The sequence below is a fragment of the Equus przewalskii genome, chromosome 25, assembly GCF_037783145.1.
Source record: "Equus przewalskii isolate Varuska chromosome 25, EquPr2, whole genome shotgun sequence".
Lineage (NCBI taxonomy): Eukaryota > Metazoa > Chordata > Mammalia > Perissodactyla > Equidae > Equus > Equus przewalskii.
The window spans coordinates 9422724-9448025 of record NC_091855.1 but is presented as its reverse complement, the minus strand read 5'-3'; the positions used below and the strand labels follow the sequence as shown (position 1 = coordinate 9448025).

Below are 25302 nucleotides of genomic sequence, written 5' to 3'. Positions count from 1 at the left end.
GAACACAGGGCCCCTGGGTATTGGACCAATCTCATCACATATCCGTCACATTTTATTTCCTTGAGTGTGTGCTTTTTGTTTATCCTCCTCAAAAATCTTGGGATTCAGAGACTAGTCATCTCTTAGCTTAATAAGTCAAACTATGTGTACACCTCTTCCGGCAACCTTTCTTTCCTTTTTTTCGATGGGCCTCTAACAAAGAGTAGTTCAGCCAAAAAAATGGCAGTCAGAAGGTTTTTGTTTTAAATAAAAAAAGAAAAACGTTTGACCTGGAAGTGATCTCCCAAGGCAGATGTGGGTGGGTGGGGAGGCATCGCTGGCGGAGTCTGCAGGCGGGTGGCAGGGTCAGCTAAGGCCATGGGGCCCAACAAAGACGCTGTCCTCAGGAGTCTGTGGTTAGGATCCGCGATGACGAGTTAGACGGGGAGACGGGAACTCCGTCCTGGTGTTGAGCCTTCCGCCAGTCCGCGTTGATTGGAGGAGCAGCCCGAGGAGGTGGTGGCCCAGGAGTGTGGCCTCACGGTCACCTTCTGCAGGAGAGGGAGCGTGACGCCTGCACTGGGGACCAGTGCACCAGGTGCTCCGAGCACCTGCCCTGGGTTCACGCGCTTCGCAGGGTCCACCCTCGAGGCAGCTGCAGCCGGTTGCCCGCTGCCCCCTGTGCTCCACCTGAGGAGACTGGAGCCTGCTAGAGGGGCCTCCCCTGACCGAGCCAGCGTCTTGACTTACAGACTTTCACACAGGCTCTGTTTTGTGACTTCCCTGTGTGGCTTCCTTGGGGGATGCGTGTTTTCCGACTTTTCCAGATTAAGAATACTTTCTTTTACGATTAGAAAAAAAGGTGTTTTTTTTTTTTTTTTTTTAAAACACTCAAGATGCCTTAACAATGCTCTAAGAAAGGAGGAGGAAAATAGTAACCTATCAGCGTCACTTGTGACGTTTTGGCGACCAGCCATTCCTTTCCCGCTACTCCTTTATTTCTTCTTCCTTTTATAGTTTTTTGGTAGCTTAATTTTGAAGTAATTATAAACTTAGTGAAAAGTTGCAAAAATTATCAGGGTGTGAAGTTTGATATATATCTTTAGGTTTTCTACCTTGTTTAGTTGATTGACTCGTCTATATCTTTACTTATTTTTTTTGTCTTTTTGATTTATCCTTGAAGTGAGAACGGCTGTTAAAGTGTAGTAGTATTAATGTGTTTTATTTACGTCTTCTTGCATCCCCTGTAGTTTTTGCTTTATAATGGTTGTTGCTGTGCTATTTGATGCGCAGAAATTCATAACTATCCTATCTTTATTGTACGTTGTGGCTTTTAGCATTGAGATGTGTCATTTTTCATCGTGTCTAAAGATTTTTTGCCTTATGAGGGTCAGCCAGAAACAGCATCGCTCACATCTGAGTACACCTTGGAAAAATGAGAATTTGCCTAATTTGATCTGATAGGAGAAATAAGCAGGCCTTGCTCTCTTTTACACTGATTCTTTTGCCAGTTGAAAAGTAGAGAAGGGAGGTCATTTTAAAATTAATTAAAATCTCTGAATCCAAAAAACAGGTGCAGCTTCATTCTCTTGGATCCTTGCCTCTAATCAGTCTCTTGGTAGGTACATAATTCTTTAGTGTGTCAAAAGTGCTAAGGTGTTTAATGAATAAGTTCTGAAGCATAACTAATTAATGGAGAGATAAAAAATGTAGTCAACAAATACCTTTTTTTAACACTGAAAGTGGCTTCAAGATGTTTTTCTAAATAGGGCATATGAAGATAATTGCAGTTCATGTCTTTTTCCAGTTTGAACTTCTTTCAGTTCTTACACCTCCACCTTTTCTTTTGACCTTCCCACTTTTTATGAAACACAAAGAATTCCAAATTAAGTTCATGATGCATACATAATATTTTATGTTCTTTAATGCCTTCTTGCTTTTTACTTCCTACCTTATAATTACTTAATGTGAACAGATTTATTGGTATGGCTAAAACAGCCAGATTACTTCTAAGCGCCTTGACAAAGTATATTGTACCTTTTAGAGATTATAAAAATTCCATTTCTACGCTAACAATAGACCCAGCTCCTAAAATACTTGTGTTACTGCATTCACATCTCGTCTTCTCTGTGTTCACTGATTATTAGAGTCATAGGATTGGAGCTACTAATGTAAGACAATCTGTATTTGAGTTTTTTAATTGTAATTTTGAATTCCCAAGAGAACTATGCTTGTTTATGTAGATTTTGGATGGAGGGGTTAGATATTGTTACGGGGTTAGGGGAAGGTGGCATGAGTGAGGAAGGGAAAGACAGAATTAAATGAACTTAATAATATAAAAAGGATAATTTCTAGTGTTTGGGTTAAAGTTCCACTTTAATTAGGATGAGTTATTTAGACTCAGCCCATCTCTTATAAACTTTTGCGCATTGTCAAAGAAAACATAAATATGGTTCTCAAAATTCAAAATCTGCTTCTTATTTTAATTCCAAAATGAAAAAATCTGAGATGTGAATGAATAATATTTTGCTATTTTGAGAATCTGTGAAAATGTGACTTTTATGCTGTGGTTATGATGTCTTCCTGTATACTTGCTCTCAGAAGTTAAATGATTCACACTTAAATCCTTAAAAGGGCTTTTCCCAAGCCCCAGAAATTTATTTTCTTTTGAATCTACATTTCTGTGTTTTGAGATGCTAAGCTAGGTAGGTTTGCTCTGCATATTATGATGATGAACTTAGTTAATTCAGACATTTTTATAAAGGGCAAACCAGTTATTTGCTTTGAAAAAAATTCCATGCTCCTCTTGCTTCAAACTTTCCAAGTAGTGATTATAACATCATTTATCTTTGGGTCAAATTATCCACTTTAGAGCCCCTCAGCCTGTAGATTTTTTGATAAAATATGTCTTTACAATCTGATAGTTTAGACTCAATCTTAAACCCTCTCCCAACCATCCTTCAGAACTAAATCTTGTTTATCTCCTTGATACTTCTTTTATCCTATCCTTAATATCCCTATCCATGACCACTGCTCTTAAAATTTTGGTCCTGGGCTGTGACTCAAAGCTGAAAGGCCCACCTGCTTTCAATCTGTCATCTGCTTCAACCTGCAATTCTATATTATGTTGCCACCACAGTGGTCTTTCTAAAATATAATTTATCATGTCAGTCTCTGTGTTAGGATTGGCTTTTCAGCACCTTGGGGATAAAATGTAACTTCTAGCATGGTCTATGAGCCATTTAAGTCTTGGTCTCAGCCCTCCTTTCCAGCCTGACTTTTGCTGTTGCCTGTCCCTCCTTGGATCTCACCAGAGTGAATTGCAGGAAGTTTCCTGAGTACCACTAAGTTCTGTCTTACTGGCAAGCTTGTGCATATACTGCTTGCTTGCTTAGAAGACATTTTCTCTTATTTTTAGTTGTCTGTCCCTTATTTCCTCCTCTTCTTTTATTCTTTCCCTTATTGCCCTAGTATGGATGAGGTACCTCTGTTCTGGGCTTTCGCTGTACACTTAGACGGGTTCTTAGTCCATCCTACTTTTCTCTTTTACCTGTTTATCCTCCTATTGCATTGTGAGCACTTGGGAGGTCTTGCTCATTTTTGTCTCTCTGTCATCTCTGATAGGGCTCCTTAAATAGGTTCTTAGTAAAGCTTCGGTGAGCCAAATTAGCTAGTGCTTTATTCTGCCATTAGGCTGTTTTCATAATTGTCTGAGTTCTGGGTGAAAAATACGTTAAGTTCTCTTGCCATTTCCTCTATGTTTTATCTTGAGATACTGACTACTCTCTGTTTCTCTTTTGTCTAGGTGCTGATAGTAAAATGCATTTCCCTGAGACTCTAGCTTTAGCATAGATCTATTGTGGACTGGGGAAACATTTTCCTACTCTCAATTGGGCATTTGAACAGGGAGAATAAGAAGGGCTAAATATTAACTATCTCAGGCCACTCAAAACTTTCTAATAAATCACTCCTTATTCTCCGTCAGTAACTCCCAGTATTGAGAAAGAACCTAATTTATACCCTGGTCATTGATCATGGTAGGAAAGCTTTAAATTATGTCTATGAGAAGGAATTTAGCTTAAATTCCTAAAAGTGGCATTACTTTTGCTGTCAACTAGAATGGATAATTTTATAAATCAAAATTAACTTTGTTAGAAAGTAAACATTTAAGAGTTATAGAAAGAAAAATCATATTTGTAATTAGTAAATGAACCTCCCATATTTAAGTAAAATTTAAAGTCCATAAGTACATTTTTATTTTAATATTTCCTATCAAAATTTTTAAAGTATGTTTTTGAAAAAGGCACTTCAGTCCCCTTCGAAAGTTTAATTTAAATACCATTAGTTATTTAAAAGTACCTGAGATTTTTATTTGTGAACTAAAAAACAGATTCAGAAAATATCACAATATAACCATAGAACCTAATGACATTTTATAAGGTAAAGACCTTGTAACAATTTCACAGGTCAAGAAATAGAACTTTTACAGTCCCTCCCACCATCCCCTGGAAGTCATGCCACGTGCTCCATCCTAAACACTGTTTAATTTGTGTATTTTTAAATTGAAATCTACATGTTCCCCCTCCATTGCTTGCTTTTCTTTATAATTATTTGCTGAAGAACCTGGACCATTTGTCCTGCAGAGTTTCCTCGGTCTGGATCCTGCTGATTGGCATGCTCACTGCACTTTGGCATGTTCCTCCATCCTCTGTATTTCTTGTAGATTAGCAGCTGGATCCAGAGGCTTGATCAGCCTCAGGTTCAATTCCTTTGTCAGCACTATAGGTGGGTCTATATTCTTGCATCAGAAGGCACATGATATCTAGTTGAATCTCTGTGTTAACAACCATTGACACTCAATGCCTAGATCCGTTAATTCATTGGGAGTTGCAAAATGAAGATACTCTAATTTTATATTTTGTTTGCTAGGTAGAATACTTTTATAGAGAGAGACTGCTCTTAAGTACTATCTGGTTACCCAGTATGCAGTTCACATAGGAATGGCCCCATAAATGCTTGATGCTTTTCCGTTATTTACTGATTTTTAAGATAGTTATCCTCTGATGGTGCCTAGATAGTTTCTAAAAAACTCCTTATGTACTAATGGATTTAAACAAATGGTGAATCTCAGTGCATTGCAGTGCAGTTTTTATCATTATAGAAGTGCAAATTGTCCCATCTTTGGCCAGTAAGAGCCTCTCCAAGTTGGCTCCTGGGTCCTTTTGATATAGTAGTCTTTGATAATTTCCTTGCTATGTAGTATGACCAGATCCTCATCTTGTACATGTTCTGCCCCATACCTGGAATCAGCCATTAGCCATTTCTCCAAGAAGCTCAAATTTGTTTTTGGGAAAAATAGTATTTCAAGATCACAATCTTGATCCTAGAGATGCTCATTGCTGCTGAATTGGTGACTGTTTCTTGGCCCTTTTGATAGACAAAATTATGAGAAAAAAATACATGTATGTATATATGTTTGTGTCTGTGTGTGTGTATATACACACACACACGTATATATATATACACAAATAAAATTTCTCAAATTCACGCAGATATATTTAATCAAAATTCAGTAAAATAGGGCTTCATTTATCCACCTCTATATTACATCTTCATCTATTTTCTTCTATATTGAGAAAGCTGGGGTCATAAAGTATTTCATAATTGCTCAATTGCTTTATGCCACATTACGAATATAACAACCTCAGAATAACAATACTAATATCATCACCACATGATTACTGAAAATACGTAAAGAGATTTTTGCATATGCTTGTCCCATTCTCCTCCACCCACCATTAGTTTTAGTAGTTGTACTTTCTCTACCTCATGAGAGCATACAGCCAGTATGCACTATACTCCCTCCCTTCTAACCTTGGTTTAGTCTTAGTTCTATGAGTAACTATATAGTTAATGCTACACTAGTCTTTGTGTCAAGTCTTTCTAGGTATTTTGGTTGTCTGAAGTATGTTCACTAATAAGTTCCCTAGGAAAGATCCATGGAAACAATATTCCCTGAGTTCTTTTGTGTTGGTGATATAGCTTGTGCCCTTTATACTTGAAAATCAGTTTTGCTGGGTATGAAATTCTTGGTTCACATTCTTTCCTAGAGTATCTTAAATATGTCACCCCCTCTACCCCTCTCAAATCAGTAGGCAAATCATAGAGCTTTTGTTTTCTACCGTTGTATCTGTTGTATACTTCTCTTCCCTTTACTCTTTTTGTCACTGCCTGATGAGCTGATGTGAGGCAAGGTGGAATCGTATATTTGCAATCTGTGAAATCTCATATTACAGTTTCACAGTGATGCAAACAGTACTTCCAACAGTACTCGCTTTGTCCCTTTTCATGCTGTCATTAGTTCTGCTAGTAAAGCACTAGACAGGTCATGATTCCCTTCACTCCAAACACTTTTAGTGGTTCCCTCTTTACAGTAGGATTAAGTAGACTCTGCTGCATGGCAGTCAAGGTTCTTCCTCTTGGATCTTGTTTTTTCTCTCTAGATTTGGCCCTCTCCCTAGGTCCGTTAGGTTTCCAGTGTATCAGGCCAATGCTGCTCGTCATTCCCTGGGCAGATCATGCTCATACTACTGTGTGATACAAATTACTGCTCTTCTCTTAAAGGCTCAGCTACAATTAAACTCAAACACTGCTTTGTTTATGAGGTCTTTCCTAAATCTCCTTAAATTCAAAACAATTTTTTTTCCTGTGTGCTTTGCTTATCTTTATTCTATAGCACTTATTTTATTTTTTTATTATTTTATATATATTTTTGCATGTCTCTCTTACTTACAAAATTAAAGACTCTTGAGAGCAGGATTTCTATTTCTTGTATGTCTCTATCCCCCCACAGCACAGAGCACATTTCCAGCTGAAGGTTAGTGTTAGGGCTAGGAGTTGAATGCTGAATGCCTTAATTGAATGGGGTGAATGTCAGCCATAATTTCTCTCATTTGACAGAAGTGAAAGGTATAAGACTTAGTTATAATGTGAACATTACTATAGATTTCAACTCTAAAAGCTTTCTTAGAAAAAGAAAACAGAAGAGTTTCAAGTTGTAACTGTTTTTCAATTTAGTCTTTTTCTTGGATTTCTTTTTTATGATATGCTGCTAACTTTCTTGATTTGAGCCTGTGTTTGGGTTTCTATGTATAGTGAATTTTTTCTTAATGCTAACAGTGCCAAACTAGGGATTATCAACCTGCTTATTGCATATCTTCTACCTCCTTAAGTGTAGATACCATTGTCCCTTACTGACATCAGGATATTCTCTATTTTTTTTACATCTACTTAATAAGAGCTATTTGGCTCATTCATTGTGTGTATAAATAAAAATCAATAAGGTGAATCAGTGATTTTTTAGTAGATAATAATTATTTGCTTCTCTAAAAGTGTCTTCAAGTTTGTATCCATTATCGTTTTTCAACAGAATGACTTGGGACATCAATCACAGAAGATTGGCAGGCATCAATTCTAAATGTTTTAAAAAGTCTATTCTAATACACCCATATAATTTCTTAATTTTTATACTCATTGTCTTGTTCTTTTCCTTTAAAATATTACTATATGACACTTGCTGTTGGTAGATATTCAAAGTCCATTTAAAATCATATAATTAAAAAACTCAGTGTTGTTCATTTATAAATGAATATTTCTCTGCATATGTATTCATAATAAAGCATACAAGCCTACTGCAGTCATCGAATATAATGAAGGGCTGACTAATAAGTAAAATTGAATACATGGATTAAGTCTGTTCCATAGTAGAATCATAACAAAGAGCCATTACTACACCCAGAGATACACTCACAGGAAACTACCTAAGTAAACTTCAAATGCCATATTTTTAGGGATTCTTTGGCTATATTAGATGTCTATACTCAGTGGTGAATAACTGAGATAATTTTTACGCATTTATTTTATCCATGTCATGAACTCACCAAATAATGTTTCACATTTAAAAAAAAAAAAAAAACTCCAGTACCTCATACAACTACCACGTTAATAAAATGTTTAATTTGAAATCTCCACCAAAAAAAAACCACTCCAAAACCCCAGCACCTCAGGGGACCATAATCCCCAAGCATACCATGATCTGGATTACTCCTTTAGTTATGTTGTAACTCTGTCACTGTTTTGTCTTTAAATTTTCCAGTTTCCAACTCCATGAATCTTTAACATTTACTTCTATTTTACAATCCTGTTTCATGTGGTTTAGAAGTGAAATACTTCATAAGACTTGATGCAGAGATCTGAGAAAATATAAATAGACCAAACAACAACTTTCACATTGAGTGTGAGCTTTTTTCCTAATTTTAGGGCTTTGGGGGAAGGTTAGTTTTGTCAAGCTCTAAAATGTGTGTAGCTTAGACTGCTTGCACCCAGTGTGAGCTGACCTGAGAACTAGCATCAAATGTTCTACAGTCGTGAAGAGAAACAGGAGTTCCCAGCCTTGAAAGTTTGCAAAATTTTTGTGATGAAAGAAAGGGCATTTCTCTATTGGATAGTCCATGCATAATCCTGTGTCTCCACAACCTGTGATTTCTGAAGATTACTCAGGGTAAATGTGCATAATATTCCTTGAAGAAGGACATTAGCCAGCGCTACTGTATCTGATAAATTAATTAATTGATTTACAAGATAGCCATCTTCCCAGAAGTGCCCTAAGGGTTTGTTGTGAATTGAGTGACTATAGGTGATATGAAAGACTGGATAAAGGAAGCACATTTTGAAATGGTTGATTAGATTAATATTGAATTGTAGCGTGATGGAAATTCTATGTTAGAAAACAATTAGTATTGCTTGTCACGTAATGTGAATTCTGATGGGAGCAAAATTATCCACATTTGTTAATTTTTCTATGCTTCTCTAAACTGTTTTAAGGGGAGGAGCAGAGGATAAATTTTACTTTGGTTGAGTCAGGTAATTTTCTGTTACTTTTCAGCTTTGTAATGGGATTTAGAATTGACACCCTAGATTTTCAATTTCTTTGGGTTTTTTTTTGACAGTGAGACACAGAGAGATATTATCTTGAAAACATAATTTGATGATTTTTAGTTGACTTACTATGGAATTATAGATGTAGAGAAATCTTAAACATTAGTTTTTGTTCATCCTGCTTCCTTTAGGGTCAAAGGAGCAGAGGATGATTCAGATAACTTGACCTAGGTCATACTGTCAGTGGCAAAGCTTCAATTCTAACTCTAATCTCACATTTCCTAATTTGTTCTTCTCTTTCTTTCTCTCCTTCTCTCCTTTGTCATTCGTGTATTTTTTTTCCAATAAATATTTATTAAGCTCTCGAACTGTTCTAGACATTGGGCTTAGTGGGAGTGGACAAAACGGAGAAAATTCTGTGCTCTCATGAGTTTATATTCGAGTTTAACGCTATTCTTTCCACATAATAGGCTTTTTATTTTTCCCTGAGACTAAAATGGTAAATAATTTAAACTTAAAGTTTTTGATAGAAATGTGGTAAGAATTTTAATTTCGTCAGTTAGGTAAAATAAAATATATAACAGACATTTGAATGCCTCTACGATTAAAAATGGTCTATATTGATATGGGGGAGTTCATTTATGTATTGAGTATCTTTTACCTATTGATGATGCACTTATCAATCAATGAATATTTATTTACTATTCCGTAGATCCATATATGTATTTTATCAATTCAGTTTTATTAAAAAGTATAGGGAAAGACATCTGTGAAAATTTTTTTTTGCTATTTTTAATAAAAGTTAGTCAGATTCATTAGAGAAAACTTTGGAAAGCACAAAGTAGAAAGAAGAAAAACAATAAACACATCACTTTCAGCAAATCGATGTAATTATTTAAATGCATTTTCATATAGTCTTGTATCCCTTTTGGTTTTTAACAAAATTTATTATCAGCTGACAAACTGATAATAACATATGCTATATAGAATAACATAGAATAATAAAATACAATATACTTTGGTTCTATCAAGATTATTTTTCTTTAAGAAAAGTACACTTTTAATTAACAATTCTTTTAGTCTTGGGGTTTCAGTTTTATTTTTATATACTTTACTATAGCTATAACCATAATAATTATTCTTTGTATCTTTATTTCTTCATTTAACATTATAAGGTAAGCACTTTGTGAATGTTATTTCAAAAACTAGTTTTAATTCTGTATGGACTAATACTTGATATATGGATAGATCAATTCCATTGTTGTTGGACATTTTATTTACTTATTTATTTTTGCCAGTCTGGGGTTGTGATTAATAATACTACAGTGAATATTACATGTGTTGGTTCTAAATCTTTTCATTAGTTCCCAGAACTGAAATTGTTGAGTCAAAGGCATTGATTATAGTTGTAGTAACTATATATGAAAATCAAATAGTTGAATAGTAACAAGCACTTACAAATGGGTTAGAGGTTGTCTTATCAGTGATTATTTGAGAGAGGGTAATTGAAATCAATCAGAAAGAAATGTAATCCTTTTTCTATCTCTTCAAGGAAAAACCCCAGTATAGAAAGTAGCAATGCTGTTAGAGGAAAAGACACAAGAGGTAGATTGAAGCAGCCTTTTAGAAGCCCTGTTATTTTCATAGCACCAGGGACTATGATAATATAACAGTTGGTGATCTCTTCTGTTTAAAAAGTAATACATGTAAATTATAAGACAAAATAAAATCCATCCATTATCCCATAATGCACAGATAACCTATCATTTTGATGTATTCGCTTTGTGTGTACATTTGAGTATTTCTGGGAAGGATAGGGTGCATAAAATGAGATGATGCTATATGTGTGAATTAACTTTCTACTTTTACTATTTTCAATAATGTGAACCTTTCTCTGTCACTTTTCTTCAATTTATGATATTTTTTAGCTGCATAATATTCCACTATTTATTTATTCATTCATTCATTCACGTTTATCTTGTCTACCTTTTCTGGTTATTATAAATGTCACTTCAGTGAACACTTTTATAAGTAAATTTGGTACTTCTGATAAAACAGTTAGCATAAATACCCATAATTGGAATTATATATTTAAAGAGAATACCATTTACATATTTCTGAAATTCATCTGTGTGAGTGGAGGGAGGGTTCATCTTTTAAGTTTCTGTAGCTAAAGTCTCCCATAGGTTATCACAATGCTGTATAACCCCACACACCTTATTTGGATCCCAGGTCTCTAATTTTCCTTCCTTGGACAAATATGTGGCTATTAGACAGTTAGTTGAGTTGTTCATCAGTGTCACTAACTAAAAAGAATTTTTAGAGGGTCTGGAAACAAATGAGATTGTTCAAGATTAATTAAATATTCAATATGGTTATTTTATGCTGATCATATGGTCGCATGGTGGTTTTATCCACCTCCCCCCAATGATATTCATGTTTTCTTTCTATCCCAGAGTGGCTCTGGGTTCTCTAAGGATTTCCAAACCATCTGTAATCTCACTCAGTCAACTTCTCTTTCATTTCTCTGGTTACACATTGTCTTTTCTCTCTGGGCCTAGCTGGCCTGAAGTGTTGTAAGATGTCTTTCTTCTTCCTCCTTTCCTGTCAGTTCTGACTTTAATCTTCATGTTGAGAGCAGATATTTGCCCATTTCTGTGGTTAGAGTGTGGAAAGAATAAGTCTTCTTAGAGGAAGATTTTTCCCACCTGAATATATTCCCATCTTTTCCACTTTAAAACTTTTGCTTTCCCACAGAAAAACAAAGAAGACAGTTGAAGACATTTCAGAAGTGGAGGGCTCTTATGGAACTGTCAAAGGCAGAAAGCCCTTTTGGGACTTAATCTCTGACTCTTCCTCATTCTCCGCCCCACTTATTTGGCCAACTAAGTACTCTGGATTTGGGATGCTGAACTACTGAGTTCAGGTTACCAGTGGATGGTGCTCTGAAGTGCGTGGTTGAGTTCTCTGCGATTTCTAGAATTTTAAAAAGACATCCACATTTGACTACAGTATAGCACTCTTTATGGAACTGTTTTTGGCGTAACAAATCTGGGTCTCCATGTTTTACCCAACTCAACTCCTTAGGCTCTGTAATTGTAGGAGCTCTCATGCTGGGCCCTGAGGCTTTGCATATGGTTTGACTCGCTGGAGAGGGAAGGGCATCCTGGGGGAATAAGTTGTGGTGATATTTAGCCTGCCTGGAGTGCCAGACTTAGTTGCTGAATAATGCATGTTTAATACGTGTCAAGTCAGTTGCAGGTTTATAAAGGCTCTAACAGTAGATCCTTATTTATTGCATTTTACTGTCATCTCTACCAGAAGGAGCAGAAGAAAGGATGAAACTAAGATGTCACCTTTGTTCCTTCTAATCAGAATGGGAAAACTTAAGGTGACAGAGGCTAATGAAACTATTTGTTAATAGGAGGTTTTTGGCTTTTCTGTTGGACTACGCTTACTCATACCACTCCAGATTTCCAACAAGAACTGAATTCAAGGTGATGTTACTTTACATATTATAGGAAAGTGTTGTCCATTGTAATATGTATATAGATGGGGTTATACACTGAAGGCCCTAAATTATACCAGAAGATCAATACCATATATGACAATGAATAAAAATAGTGATTAAGATAAGAACTAGTACAGATACTTAAACACATATCCTGTTGTCTTTTCCAGGGAAAGGTGATGTATTTGGAGATATCTTCTGGAAGGAAACCACCCTTGCTCACGCGTGTGCCAACGTCCGAGCCCTGACATACTGTGACCTCCACATCATCAAGCGAGAAGCCTTGCTCAAAGTCCTGGACTTTTACACGGCTTTCGCAAACTCTTTCTCAAGGAATCTCACTCTTACCTGCAATCTAAGGAAACGGGTATGTTGTTTGGATGCACATCCCCTTGTTAGTATCTAGAGGGTGACTATGTTGTACTCTATTAGCTGAGGAGTGCAAAAGTTATTTCATTTTGCAGCAGTCCATTCTCATCAATGTAAAGCGACACAACTTTCTTTCCCTTTCTTTATATTTTGTTTACTTTTTAAGGGGGGAAATACCCTTGAGTACGTGGGTAAAGATCTGAATCTTTATCATTTAAATGCAAAATTAAAAACAGACTTGAGGAGAAGCAAGCAAACTGTACTATAATATAATTAGTTAGCTCTTGGGGTTTATAATACTGCCATAAAATTAATATTAGTATCTCTTAGTTTATTGTGTGGAATTTTTTAAAGCTGGTAGGGTTAATCAAACTGGTTGCCTATTTTGTATTCCTGACTCCCTTTAAACCCTCCTTCTCATTTAATAATCAATTCCTAAAGCTCATTAATTTTTTCAAAGCACACTATCTCAAAAAATAATTAGCCACACTGACATATCCTACAAATAGATATAGGAATCCTTTACTTTGCACGCTGTTGAAAATTTAATCTTCATTGCCGTTTTCTTCTTTATTGATGAATGTGACACAAATTTAATTTGCATAAAGAAATCTCCTAGCTCTGATTTATAGGTCATTGGACATTGCTTAGGGTTCTTTTATTGCCAAGAATGAAATAGATGTTTGGATAACTGCACTTAAGGCATTTCATCTAAAATGATTGCCTGTCTATGGTGAAGTATTTTGAAATAACAAGTCTTCCCTTCCACTACCCTCTTAAACAGAAGCTTCACTGAAGTTAACACAGAGGAAACAAAATCAAGCCAAGAGACAAATTAACATCTCTACTGTAGCAACATCGAAATGAGCATAAGCAAATCAATGTAATTCTTTACCCCAGGTTCTAAGAGAGGATAAGACCGCAGGATTCATATTTGTACTAGCTGTGTCGCAATATTTGATCTGTCTTTGAATAGCATTTTCAGTTTATGTTTTTGTTAATAAATGGTTATTGAGCATCCAACCTGCAAGACAAAATGTAAAGAGCTCTCAAGATCACAGAGACTAAATACGGAGTCCCTGTGCTCGAGGAACTTACAGCTAAGTGTAACTATTATGTGAAACACAAATCTGTGAAACGTATGTTTGTACAAGTAGGTGAAAGTTAAGGCAGTGATGAATGGGGAAGAGGGGTGCCAAATAGGAACTAAAAATGGAAGTTCCTTGCTTATTTGTTAGGGAGCCCGAGTCCCTTTTAGTATTAACCATAAATATGTCTGCTTTGGTCTCTGCTCTAGCTTCTCCAATGACAAACTCCTCCTCTACAAGGCAGCCTGTTAGATATTTGAAATTCTTATATCCTATTAGGTCTTCTCCAATATAAATTTTGCCAGTTTTGAAATCTTCCCACATACTATGAGATTACTGAAACTGCTATCCATCGTCGTTACAGTCCTCAGAACAGACATTTGTCACTGTCCCCCTCAAAGCATGTTGTTTACACAGTATCTCATCTGATGTTTGTAATATTCCTGTGAAAAAAAGGCAGCTACTTTCTCTTAAAACACGCGAGGAAACTCGGGCCAGAGGGATTACTATCAAATAACCAATTGATTTGTTTGCAAGGCAAAGTGTCAAAGAGGGATAATTAAGACAACTCACTAGTAGAAAATAAATTCTGGTTCTTCAGAATGAATCCATCACAAAGCTCTGTTACCTCTCTTTCTCTTTCACACATCTGAGCATGTGCGCATCTCTCTGTCTCAGACACACACACACGCAGGTTCTGCAAGCTGAGTGCACATGCCAGCGTGGCTACCTCTGGTAGGAAGAGAAGCTGGAGACAGAAAGCCCGTGTTGTTTCGTGGGCCCCAGGAGTGGTGCCCTTACCTCTGCAGATGCCGGTGCGCGAGTTACAGTGAATGGCTTCTTCTCTTTCTAACCCGTGCCCTGTTACAACCTGTATCTGTTTTTTTTAAAAAAATAATTCCACCCTTCTGAAACTGATGGACAGTTTCAATAACTTGGCAAAATGTGGGGACAGGTGTATTGTCAATCAGTGTGTTTATTGTCACAAAAAAGTATTCTCATAAAAGAGAGAAACTGTGAGAAAATATCCTCCAATGATCCATGAGCATAACTACTGTTTTGAAAGCCTATTTTATTACCCATGAACTTCAACATATTTTACTTCTAATAATTAATCTTATTAATTGTCAATAACCCACAGATGAGGCGGTATAATCTCCATCTCATTGATGATGAGGTTGGGGTTCTGAGGGTGGGACAGCTAGTTGCCAAATAAATTATGGGTCAGGGCCAGGATTTGAATCAATCTCTGTCTGGTTCTTAAAGCCATATTCTTTAGACTATGCCATGTTGCTTTGAGTTGTCAAAGTAGCTGACATTTTTTTTCTACGGCAATATTCCACAGACACACTGTCAACAGTTTATGGAGCTTCTCATTCACTTAGTCACTTTAACTTTGTTCCCCATTGAGCTATTATTAATAAAAAAATTTTGTTCATATTGCTATCATTGTGAGCATTCTTGCAGTGAACATTTGTTGGGAATAGTATAATCAAACCTATGTCCTTAGTACATATTGATATCTCATAGCTGTATAACCATTAATTAAGGGCACACTCCTGGTAAGTCAGGGGAACAGTCTTGGACCCAAATTTTCAGCCATCATAGATTCCGGCTCTGGCCCCAGGACACATAGGGTGGCTCAGTGGAGAGGTTTTTGTAGTGTTCAGTTCTCGGTGGCCGCAAAAGGGAGGAATGTGATTGTGCCTTCGCTGCTTGCCTCCATCTCCATTAAGGAAAAATAAGATACTCGTTATGTAAATATAACTCTCACTAACCATCCTTAAGCCCTTCTATATAAAAAGTTTAGAACTATAACTGGTAATTTCATCCAACAACTAGAGCAGGTTTTGGCAAACTTTTTCTGTCAAGGGCCAGGTGGTAGATATTTTAGGATTTGAGGGCCATACAGTCTCTGTCTCATCTTCTCGACTTCACCGTTGTAGCATGAAAGCAGCTGTCTTAGCTCAGGGTTCCACAACAAAACAGTGTGGACTGGCTGGCTTAAACAACAGAAATTTATTTCTCACAGTCCTGGAGGCTGAGAAGTCCAAGATCAAGGTGCTGGCTGATTTGGTTCCCCAGTAGGGGCTCTTCTCTTCCTAGTTCGCAGATGTCTTGCTATGTCCTCACATGGTGGGGAGAGAGAGAGAGGAAGCGATCTCTCTGGTGTCTCTTCTTATAAGGGCACTAATCTCTTCCTGAGGACCCCACCCTCATGACCTTACGTAAACCTAATAATCTCCCCCAAACCCTCTCGTCAATATCATCACATTGGGGGATTAGGGCTTCCATCTATGAGTTTTGGGGGGACACAATTCAGTCCCTAGCGGCAGCCAAAGATAGTATATAAATAAATGAGTGTAGTTGTCCTTCAGTAAAACTTTATTTACCAAAACACTTAGCTTCCCTTTGGCTTTGTGTGTCAGTTGCTGAAAGTAGGGGACTGGAAGGTAGATGGGGATAACAGTGGGTATGCAAACAGAATTCTCTCCCTCTTTATTAGAAAGCAAATCTCTACTACTTGCCACCTAGCCAGAGGGTTACCATGAAATGGAAAATACCATATACAAGAGGTGGCCACACACACACACACACAAACAAAAATCAAACAAAACAATGTGGCTACAGGAGCCAGGTAGCTAACACACGTGAGTGGGGCAAGGTTAATGTGGCTGTGAAGGCTGGAGAGTTCGCACCATATGTGAAACGGGTAGCTGCTGCTCAGTCTGGTTGCACATTGCCTTGCTGGAATGCAGCCCAGTGTTGCGTGGTTTGCATATTTTTTTTTTCTTTGAGAAGCCAACAGTATGATTTTTTATGTTGAAATCACATTAGTTTGGTAACTAATTTGCTTTGTTTTTTAAATACTATGGTCAAATGAAACAAGTCTGCTCGCTCTTGGTCCAACAGTTGGTGAACTGAATGCGATGATTTAATGAACCTTTGATCTTGTGATACTAGAAGCCTGAAAATTTTACCTGGGGCCTGTAAATTTGGCTGAGAAAAATTATTACATCTTTAGTTTCTTTAACTTCTAAGTGAAATTTAGTTTTTCCTTTATAATTATAAAGGCTGGTAACAAACTACAGTATTATTAGAAGTACCAAAATAAATCATAGATATTTTCGTATCATACTGTATTTGTTGAAGATATCCTGAAATGTTGTTTACACTCATCACTGCTTAATAATCATGGTAGTTATTAGACCTGCTGCTAGGTGATGTTATTGTGTTAATAAAAAAGCAGGCAGATTACTATCTTGTGAATTACTTTTTAATATTTTGATAACTGGATTTCAGTATAATGTGTTTCCTTTGCAATACTATGTATTTTATTTTGTGCATTTAAAGCAGCCCTTCTGAAATGAGGCCTGTTCTACGGGTTTTACCAAACTGCTGCAGATTAAGACCTCCTGTGCGAGAGTCAGAGTCTGAACTGAGTTGAGCAAAAGCACTGATTGGTGCATTTTCTTTTCAATAACATGAACACAATTCCATAGTTTCCAATAAGTGTAAACATATTCAGAAAAGTCATCAGAAATCAACAGAAGAAGGTTGACTCGCTTGCTGACTTTATTTACGTGTTTATTTGCTTAGCCAATTTAAGATACCATTTCCTGGAATGACAGTATGGTGTGTATTAACTTGAGGACTGCCCTCAGGTACGGGTCTGGGAAGGCAAGCAGCACAGCCAGCACAGGTGACATCTATATTTTAAAGGATTCTAATCAGACTTTTAAAGTAATTGTTGTACCTCTGCTCATTCTGCCTAGTTGTGATACCTGGCGTTTATCATTTGTGTAAAAAGAGTTAACATAGCAAGCATAACCGCTGTGCTTTGAAAGACCTGCTTATGAAATGTGCCTTTGGCTGGCATCTGGGAATGTGGATTTCAAGAGGGTTCCCACCACTCAACTGATAAGAGTGGCTCATTGTGCCTCTACTATTTATTCAAAGAGTGTGGTTTATGCTAAACATTTACTGTCTTTCCAGGAGTCTGAAATTTTGTAGGTGCCAGGCAGAGGATACCTATGTGACCAACCTCCAATGAAAACCCTGGGCACTGAGTCCCTAATGAGCATCCCTGGTGGCAACACTTCACAAGTGTTGTCACAACATGTTGCTGGAGGAATTAGGAAGGGGGCCTTCGGAGGCTTCGCGCATGCACCTTTTCCCTGTGCTAATTTGCTTTGTATCTTTACGCTGTAGTAAGTCAAAGCCATGAGGATGATTATATGCCAAATCCTGTGAGTCCTTCTAGCCAATCATCCAACCTAGGAGTGGGCCTGGTGACCACCGATGTACCACTTATAAAGATTGATAAGAAATCTATGTTCTCAGAGGTCCTCAGATCTGCAGATATCTTGGTAATTTCACTGTAACCTTTTTCCATAAGAGATGCTGAAACCTACAGACATTATATTTTACGAATATAAAACAATTAGACTTTTTTTTTTTTTTTGGTGAGGAAAATTGTCGCTGAACTAACGTCTGTGCCAATCTTCCTCTATTTTGTATGTGGGACGTCTCTAAAGCATGGCTTGCTGAGCAGTGTGCAGGTCCGTGCCTAGGATCTGAACCTGTGAACCCTGGGTCACGGAAGCGTAATGTGCGAACCTAACCACTATGCCCCTGGGCTGGCCCCAGAAATATTTTAAAATTGGTGGGTATATTTGTCCATGAGACTGTCAGGAGAATTCTATTTCCTTGAAACCTGAAATAAATCCTACATTAGCACTAGCAGATTCATTAACTATGGCTGGGATTTTGAATTTTTTCTAAATATTTCCTTTAGTTTCAAGATAGCAAGAATATAGTTTCCTCCAGATGGACTATTTAAATAGGATGAGGGAGGAGTTATATTTGCTATTTTCTGTCCCTCTTCTGATGAGACAGTTTGACGAAGTGTGGCACAGAAAGTATTGGCTGGCTCAGTATATAGTCAGTATATGCCTGTCATGCCTCTTCTACGTAACTGTGGGGTTATGGAGATAAAAGGCCAAGTGCATTCTCTGCAGGAGCCTGCAGTCTAGTGAGAGAGTCCAATGAATAAATCGTATAGAATCAGAGAAGTGCTACGAGAGGGCTTCACTCAGGGTGCAAAGGGGGCACCGGGGAGTTGAATCCACTTCATCCCAGAGGAGGAGATGAGGAAGGATTCCAGGAGGTGGTGATGACACTGGAGTTAGGATTTCAGTTCAAACAGAGAAATATTCCAGAGCAAAGAAGGATCTTGCAGATTGCCTAGTCCAACTTATTTTCTTTAAAGATAAGAAAACTGAGACCCAGAGAATTAAATGACTTGCTCAAGTTCACTTAGCAGAGCTTGGACTGGAATCCAAGTCCTGTGAATCCCATGCTGGCTGTATTTCTACTGTTTAGCCTAGATTAACAGCCTTGTGTAGAAGATTGTGAGTAAAATGCAATACTTGATTGTGTTCAATTTTAATAGGGAAGAAGGAAGGTATTTGGTATGAGTTTGCATGTGATTCTTAGATTGATTTTAGTGTTTTTCATGCCATGTTCAGGATAAAACTAACAGTGGAGCCAAAAAACCGAGTTATAGGCAGTGTTCAGAGTCATGAGCAGGACTCCCAATCTCTGCATGAGCCAGTGTGTATCGTGCGGCTCCAGCAGGTGTATCACCTGTATTGTGAAGGGTCTCATTTTAGTAAAAGCATGTAACTTACATGTCAGTATTGTTCAAGAAGTGTTACTAAATATGGTAAAATGTTGCCGTGCCGATAATACCGCATTCTGATATAGTACTCTTTGCTATCTTGTCAGTACTTTTAAGAACTATACTGGCTGCTGCACCATTTGGTATAAACACATGTAAAAATAAAATTTCTCACATTAAACAAAACCCCTTTTCTTTCATCTTTGTATTTTAAGGTTTTTTTTTGAGGTTAGCACTTTCACATTAGAAGTTGTGAAAAAAATATTGTTTACTGCCAAATGTGACAATTATGAGTGCTAAAAATGTTAGTTGATCAAACAAAAGAAAGGAAGAAAGAAAACAAAAATAAGTGTTTCCATATAGAATTGGGAAAATCTGAGACCAGGTTGAGAGCAGGAAACAGGCATGGAACAAGCCAATGTTGAGAACAATTCTTTGTTAGGAATGAGAGTTAAATTACGATGTGGCCAATTCTAAAAACTAATAAAAAGACTGCTAACTGGAATTTGAAAAGAAAAAAATAACTAAGGTTGAACAATGTCAATACAGGCTAAAATTGTATAATAAAGTGGGCTCCCCTTTTAAAGGCCACGTCTGTTACATAGAGTTGTCATGGTCAGAGAACTGTTGCATCTTTTCACTCTGTGGCTCTGCTGAATTTGTTGCTGGTGTTAAGTAAAATTTCTAAGCCAAATGGCTTCAGAGAAGATGTTTCTGGTACATCTACTACTGTCATGGGGTGGAGTCCATTGGACACTGATCAAAAGTGATACAAAACTGACACTTGCCCTTTAGTTGTGGCCCCAAAGAAATGCCTCCACTGCTTCCTCAGAGACTTATCTTGCTCCCAGTTTCTACTCCTTTTTACCGAACATCTCTGTATCCCTTAGTTCAAGATGCAGGCTAATCTGGGCCCCCTTAATAACATTCATTTAACCCTTGTATTAGTCTGCTCCGACTGCCATAAGAAAATAATACACACTGGGTGTCTAAACAGAAATTTCTTTTCTCACAATCTGGTGGCTAGAAGTCCAAGATCAGGGTGTCAGCAGGGTTGGTGTCTGGTGAGAGCACTCTCCTTGGGTTACAGATGGCGGCCTTCTTCCTGTGTGCTCACTCGGCCTTTCTTCGCTGAGTGCCTGCGGGGAAAAAGAATGAGCTCTCTGGTGAGAGAATGAGCTTTCTCTTGTCTCTTCTTTTAAGGACACTAATCCTATTGGATCAAGACTCCATCCTTATAACTTCGTTTAACCTTAATTGCTTCCTTAGGGCCCAAATCTCCAAATATAGTCACACTGGGGGGTTAGAACTTCAACATACAAATTCGGTGGAGACAACACAACACAAACATTCAGTCCTTAACAACCTTTTTTTTTTTTTAAACTAAATGTGAAAGAGTAACTTTGAGAAACATTCTAAAATCGAAACTTACAGCTGAAATAGGTCTTCCTTACTGGAGATGTACTGCAGCGTCAGCAGGCAGTATTGCTTTTTGTAACTTCTGGGTAATGCATAATTATCAATACTCGCAAAATGTTCTGGCACTCCTAGAGTGATTTTAAAAAGGGTTCCCATTTAAACGTGGAAAAATTGCCCCCAAGAATGATCAATACAAATCCTAAAATGGAAAAGCGGAACATAGAGGCATCTGTAGCATCCCTTTCACCCCATAAAGCCAGAGTCCTTTTCCAGAGATGGCGCTGTTTTTAATTAGAGAGTCATTAAAGCTAGCTGGCAATTTTATGGGTAAACATAGCACCAATCTGTATTTTAATGTTCCAGTAATAAGAAATAGTGGTTTAGGCTCACTGTTGCACTAGCTCAGGCTCAGAACTCAGTAACTGTTTTTCTTTCCAGAAAGCCTTCTTTTCATGGTGAATCCAGTGGCCTAAAATGCCTTTTTTTCCTGTGAGCAATGAAGCATCTCTACAAAGATGACCTTTTGCGGATGGCAAACATACTGGAATTGGAAATGAAATAGATCTAGAATACTTCTTTGCTGTACATGTGTTGCCAACTACATGCATTTCAGTAGTTAATACGGGCATCTTTGAGGAAACGATCTAGGAATGTGATCATGGGAGTTCCAACTTCACTACTTTCTTTTCTCCCCTCCCCCTACACTGGGATATCAGCTAAACAAAATATGGGAGCGTATTCATTTCACAAATTCATACTTTTTTTTAAATCCCATGAAGAGGATATTACTAAAACATTGTCCACAATTGAAACAAAAGACAACTTGGTCTCCATAAAACTCTGGAGTATTCCATAATATCTATGCTTACTTCTCATGGCATTGATTGTGGTACTTTGGTTTTCTATTTACATTTTTGTTTATTTTAACTGAACAGTGAGCTCTGTAAAGTAATCTCTGTAATGGCCAAAAGAGTGCCTGCTATATAACTGAATGAATGAAACATGAATCAGGCATGCTATCCAGCACAGTTTTTATCATCACTGACTAGAATAATCACTGTCATCTAGAAAAACAAATGATACCCTTGACAACTTTAACTTTGGCAAAGAGCCGTATGAAATAGGCTTATGAAAATGACCATTACTAATTAGTGTTAAATCACAATCAGAGTTAACTTTGAGTTGCAGTGTCTAACCATTTGTGCCCGCAGTTTCTGTCCAGTGCAGTAGTTGTCAGTGGTTGCAGAATAGTACAGCAATTTTGACCTCACTGTTGAGTGAATTAGGATCACCTGATGCCGGGGGCTGTGCGTACCAGAATAGAAGCTTAATTTCATTCTAAAGGACTTCGAAGAGCTAACTTTTTTGTTGCAGTTTCCTTAGAAGAATCTGCATACCACACTTTAACCTGAGCGGAGTGTGGTTATAACCCTGTTACCTCCATTGATCATCAGGATTGCCAAGTCACTGTGAAGCACAGGCCCCGCTGGCAATAGCTCTGCTTACACGTTATGGTTTGTAGAATTTTTCTTCCAAACTGATGTAGCTCACTGCCTTGCAGTTTACATGCCACAGGAGTTATTTCGTTTTAGATAAAATCAGCACTGAGGGAAGTAAGCTAAGAGAGATGAGGTGACTTGTTTGTGGCCTCAGAGCTGATAGCTGCTCTGAGGCTCTAACCTCAGTTTCCCAACTCTGAGCGGCTCTCATTCCTTTGGTGGTAGTAGAAAGAGACAGGTTTCAGCGATTCCAGAAGTTTGTCACATGCATTTAGTTGAAGCAGAGACCTAATTATGCAGTCTTTTGAGCCCTTACGCTGCTTCTATTTAGGGCTCTCTGTTGGTCTTCTTCCAGACATAATAGAAACTTTTTCACATTTAGTTTCAGGACAGAGGTTCACAGATCCCTCACTCTTCAATAATGCCTCCAAAGCAGTTATTTAAGGACAGAGTCTCCCAAATTTCAGAGTGGGGACTGACTTCAATAACTTACCAACTTACTGGACAGTAGATTACACTGTCTATGGTTGGACAGCTCCCGTTTTCAAAACTAGAGTTTATTCTGATTGCAAGAAAATACGTATTTTAGTAGGAAACAAGAAAGAAATGAATAAACCTTTAGCAGACAGAAGAGTATTTAACTAATATAATATAAGGAGGTAGATATTTTATACATTATTTTTCTTGGGAATCCTCAAAGTGGCCAACAATCACTTGAAACATTCGTTTTGATTTTAGGGCTGAATCCTGCCTTACAGTAGTGCCTTTGTAAGGATGCCAGACTTCTCATTTCCAATGTATCTACCACTTCTTAATTCTCAACAATTAATCTTTGATGAGTGGCCACTGGAAGCAAAGTGCTATATCATACCGTCTTCATTGAAAGAAAATACTCCTTTCGAATTAGAAAGCAAGGATTTCTGTTAATAATAAGACTGACATGTCTATATTATTTTCTTCCCTAATGCCTTTTGGTGTTGATTTGAATTTGGAATACATGCCGTTTTTCCTATCCTAACTTCTTATCTTCTTATGTCTCTTTTTCCTTCTCTGTCTTAGAAAAAGAAGTTAATGGATGTTCTCTGTGGTTCAATATAAAATATTAAATTTGGATCTGTTTAGCTACCTGTATTTGAATATATTTTTAGGCAGTGTACTTTTCTGGGGGGTTCCTCCCTCCTCAAACTCCAAGACAACATCTAAATTTGATCATATGGTTTGTCATTATAGGAATTTTTTCTCTTCGCTTTTTGAGCCGAATCCACTGACTCAACTTTTTCTGTCCTCTGAGGTACCTGAGAAAATAGAGAGCTTCACAGACATATATTCCAAAGGCTTCCACACGGATTCTGAGCAGTAGCTTTGTAATACTTTACAATGGGACGTATTTTGAGAAGCATTTGGTTATTCAGAGGAGGGGTTTCAAGATGCATACAGTGAATTCAGCATTATTGTGAATTCAGTGAATTCAGACTATTGCCAAAAAAGGAAAATAGATATTGTAATAAAACATATCAATTTATATAGAATAGAAAGCATTTTGAAGCATTGTATACATTTTGCAAATGAGAAACTAGAAACTCACTCTGTGGTTAGATTGAATTCTTTATAGTTGACTATTATGACCAAAATAGAATCCTGAAATGCCCACTTTTTTCCCAGCTGGGAGGTGCATTTCATAGATTTTGACATTCCAATCAAGTGATCTTTTCCCAAAAGAATCAAATCAAGTCATTCTACTAAACAGCCAGAGATACTCAGGTGACCCAGCTAGGCTACAGTAATTTCTCGCAGAGAAAGTAATTCGTTTTCTGCCCCTTTTTTCTGAATCAGGTTATACTCAATTCACCCAACACTTCTAGAAGTTGGCATTTGATTTCACTGAGGTTTGTTCTATGTCTACCGTTTTATCCTCTAGAGAGTGATGTCATCTGTAGAAGTTCAGCAGAGGCACTGTCCCTTAAGAAACTCACAATCTGGAATGGAAACTGAAAAGTAAAAATTGTGGCTGCTAATTTTGCATGTACAAGGCAGCCAGTTTCTTTAAAGGCAGCACACAGAGGTAATGTGGGGCGTTGGACCCTGTCCAGGAATTTGCTTCCCTCTTTTAACAGGTGCCTTGGCAACAGCTTTAGAAATGGTCGTGGAGCATAGCACGATTCTAGTACGTTAAATGGGTACTATGTGACAGAGGTCCTTTGAAAGTTAGTTTCCCGTAATGGGAAGATACATGCCCCCTCTTGAGTGAGATAATAGTGTTTCCTAATGCTCGGAAATTCAGAAACCAGGATGACCCACTTAGCCATTGTAGAGTGTGCTATTGCACAGGGAAAAGTCTGTTGTGCCAGCAAAGAGCAAGCATGAGAGATCAGATCCAGCCTGCTGGATTTATGACTCCATTAAACCAAGCTGACTGCTGGCTTGTTAATAGCAGCATGTCCACACCTGATGGTCACAAAGTGGCTTGTTACTGAAATCACACACCAGGAAAACTTTCTCTGTGGGCTGTTGGGAGTGGGGATGAGGGTGGGCAGCAAAGAAAAGTGCCTTTCGGGGGCCCCATCCCCTTGATTCTAATGCACAGACTTCTCCAAAGTCTTTGTGAAGAAGGTCTTACATGGACATTTGCTCTGGTGAGAAAACTATCAGTGTAGATTTCGATTTGGTGGTTTTACCAAAATGAAAAATCTCTGTTGTTGTGTTCCTAGGCCATTCTACTTGGCATATTCTTTTAGAGGGGTGTTTTTGTGAACTAGCAATTCTATGAAGGTTGGCAAATGTTAATGAAGCTCAAACAATGCTGAGAGAAAGAGAGAG

The 25302-nt window shown here is 37.6% G+C and overlaps 1 protein-coding gene across 1 annotated transcript in view; it reads left to right on the top strand.

The window, feature by feature from the left end:
- KCNH5 (potassium voltage-gated channel subfamily H member 5) overlaps positions 1 to 25302 on the top strand; it is a 305522-nt gene that overhangs the window by 221564 nt on the left and 58656 nt on the right. The window contains exon 10 of the mRNA XM_008522406.2: positions 12598 to 12794. Within this exon, the coding sequence (XP_008520628.1) occupies positions 12598 to 12794 (197 nt within the window). The remainder of the gene's footprint in view (positions 1 to 12597; positions 12795 to 25302) is intronic.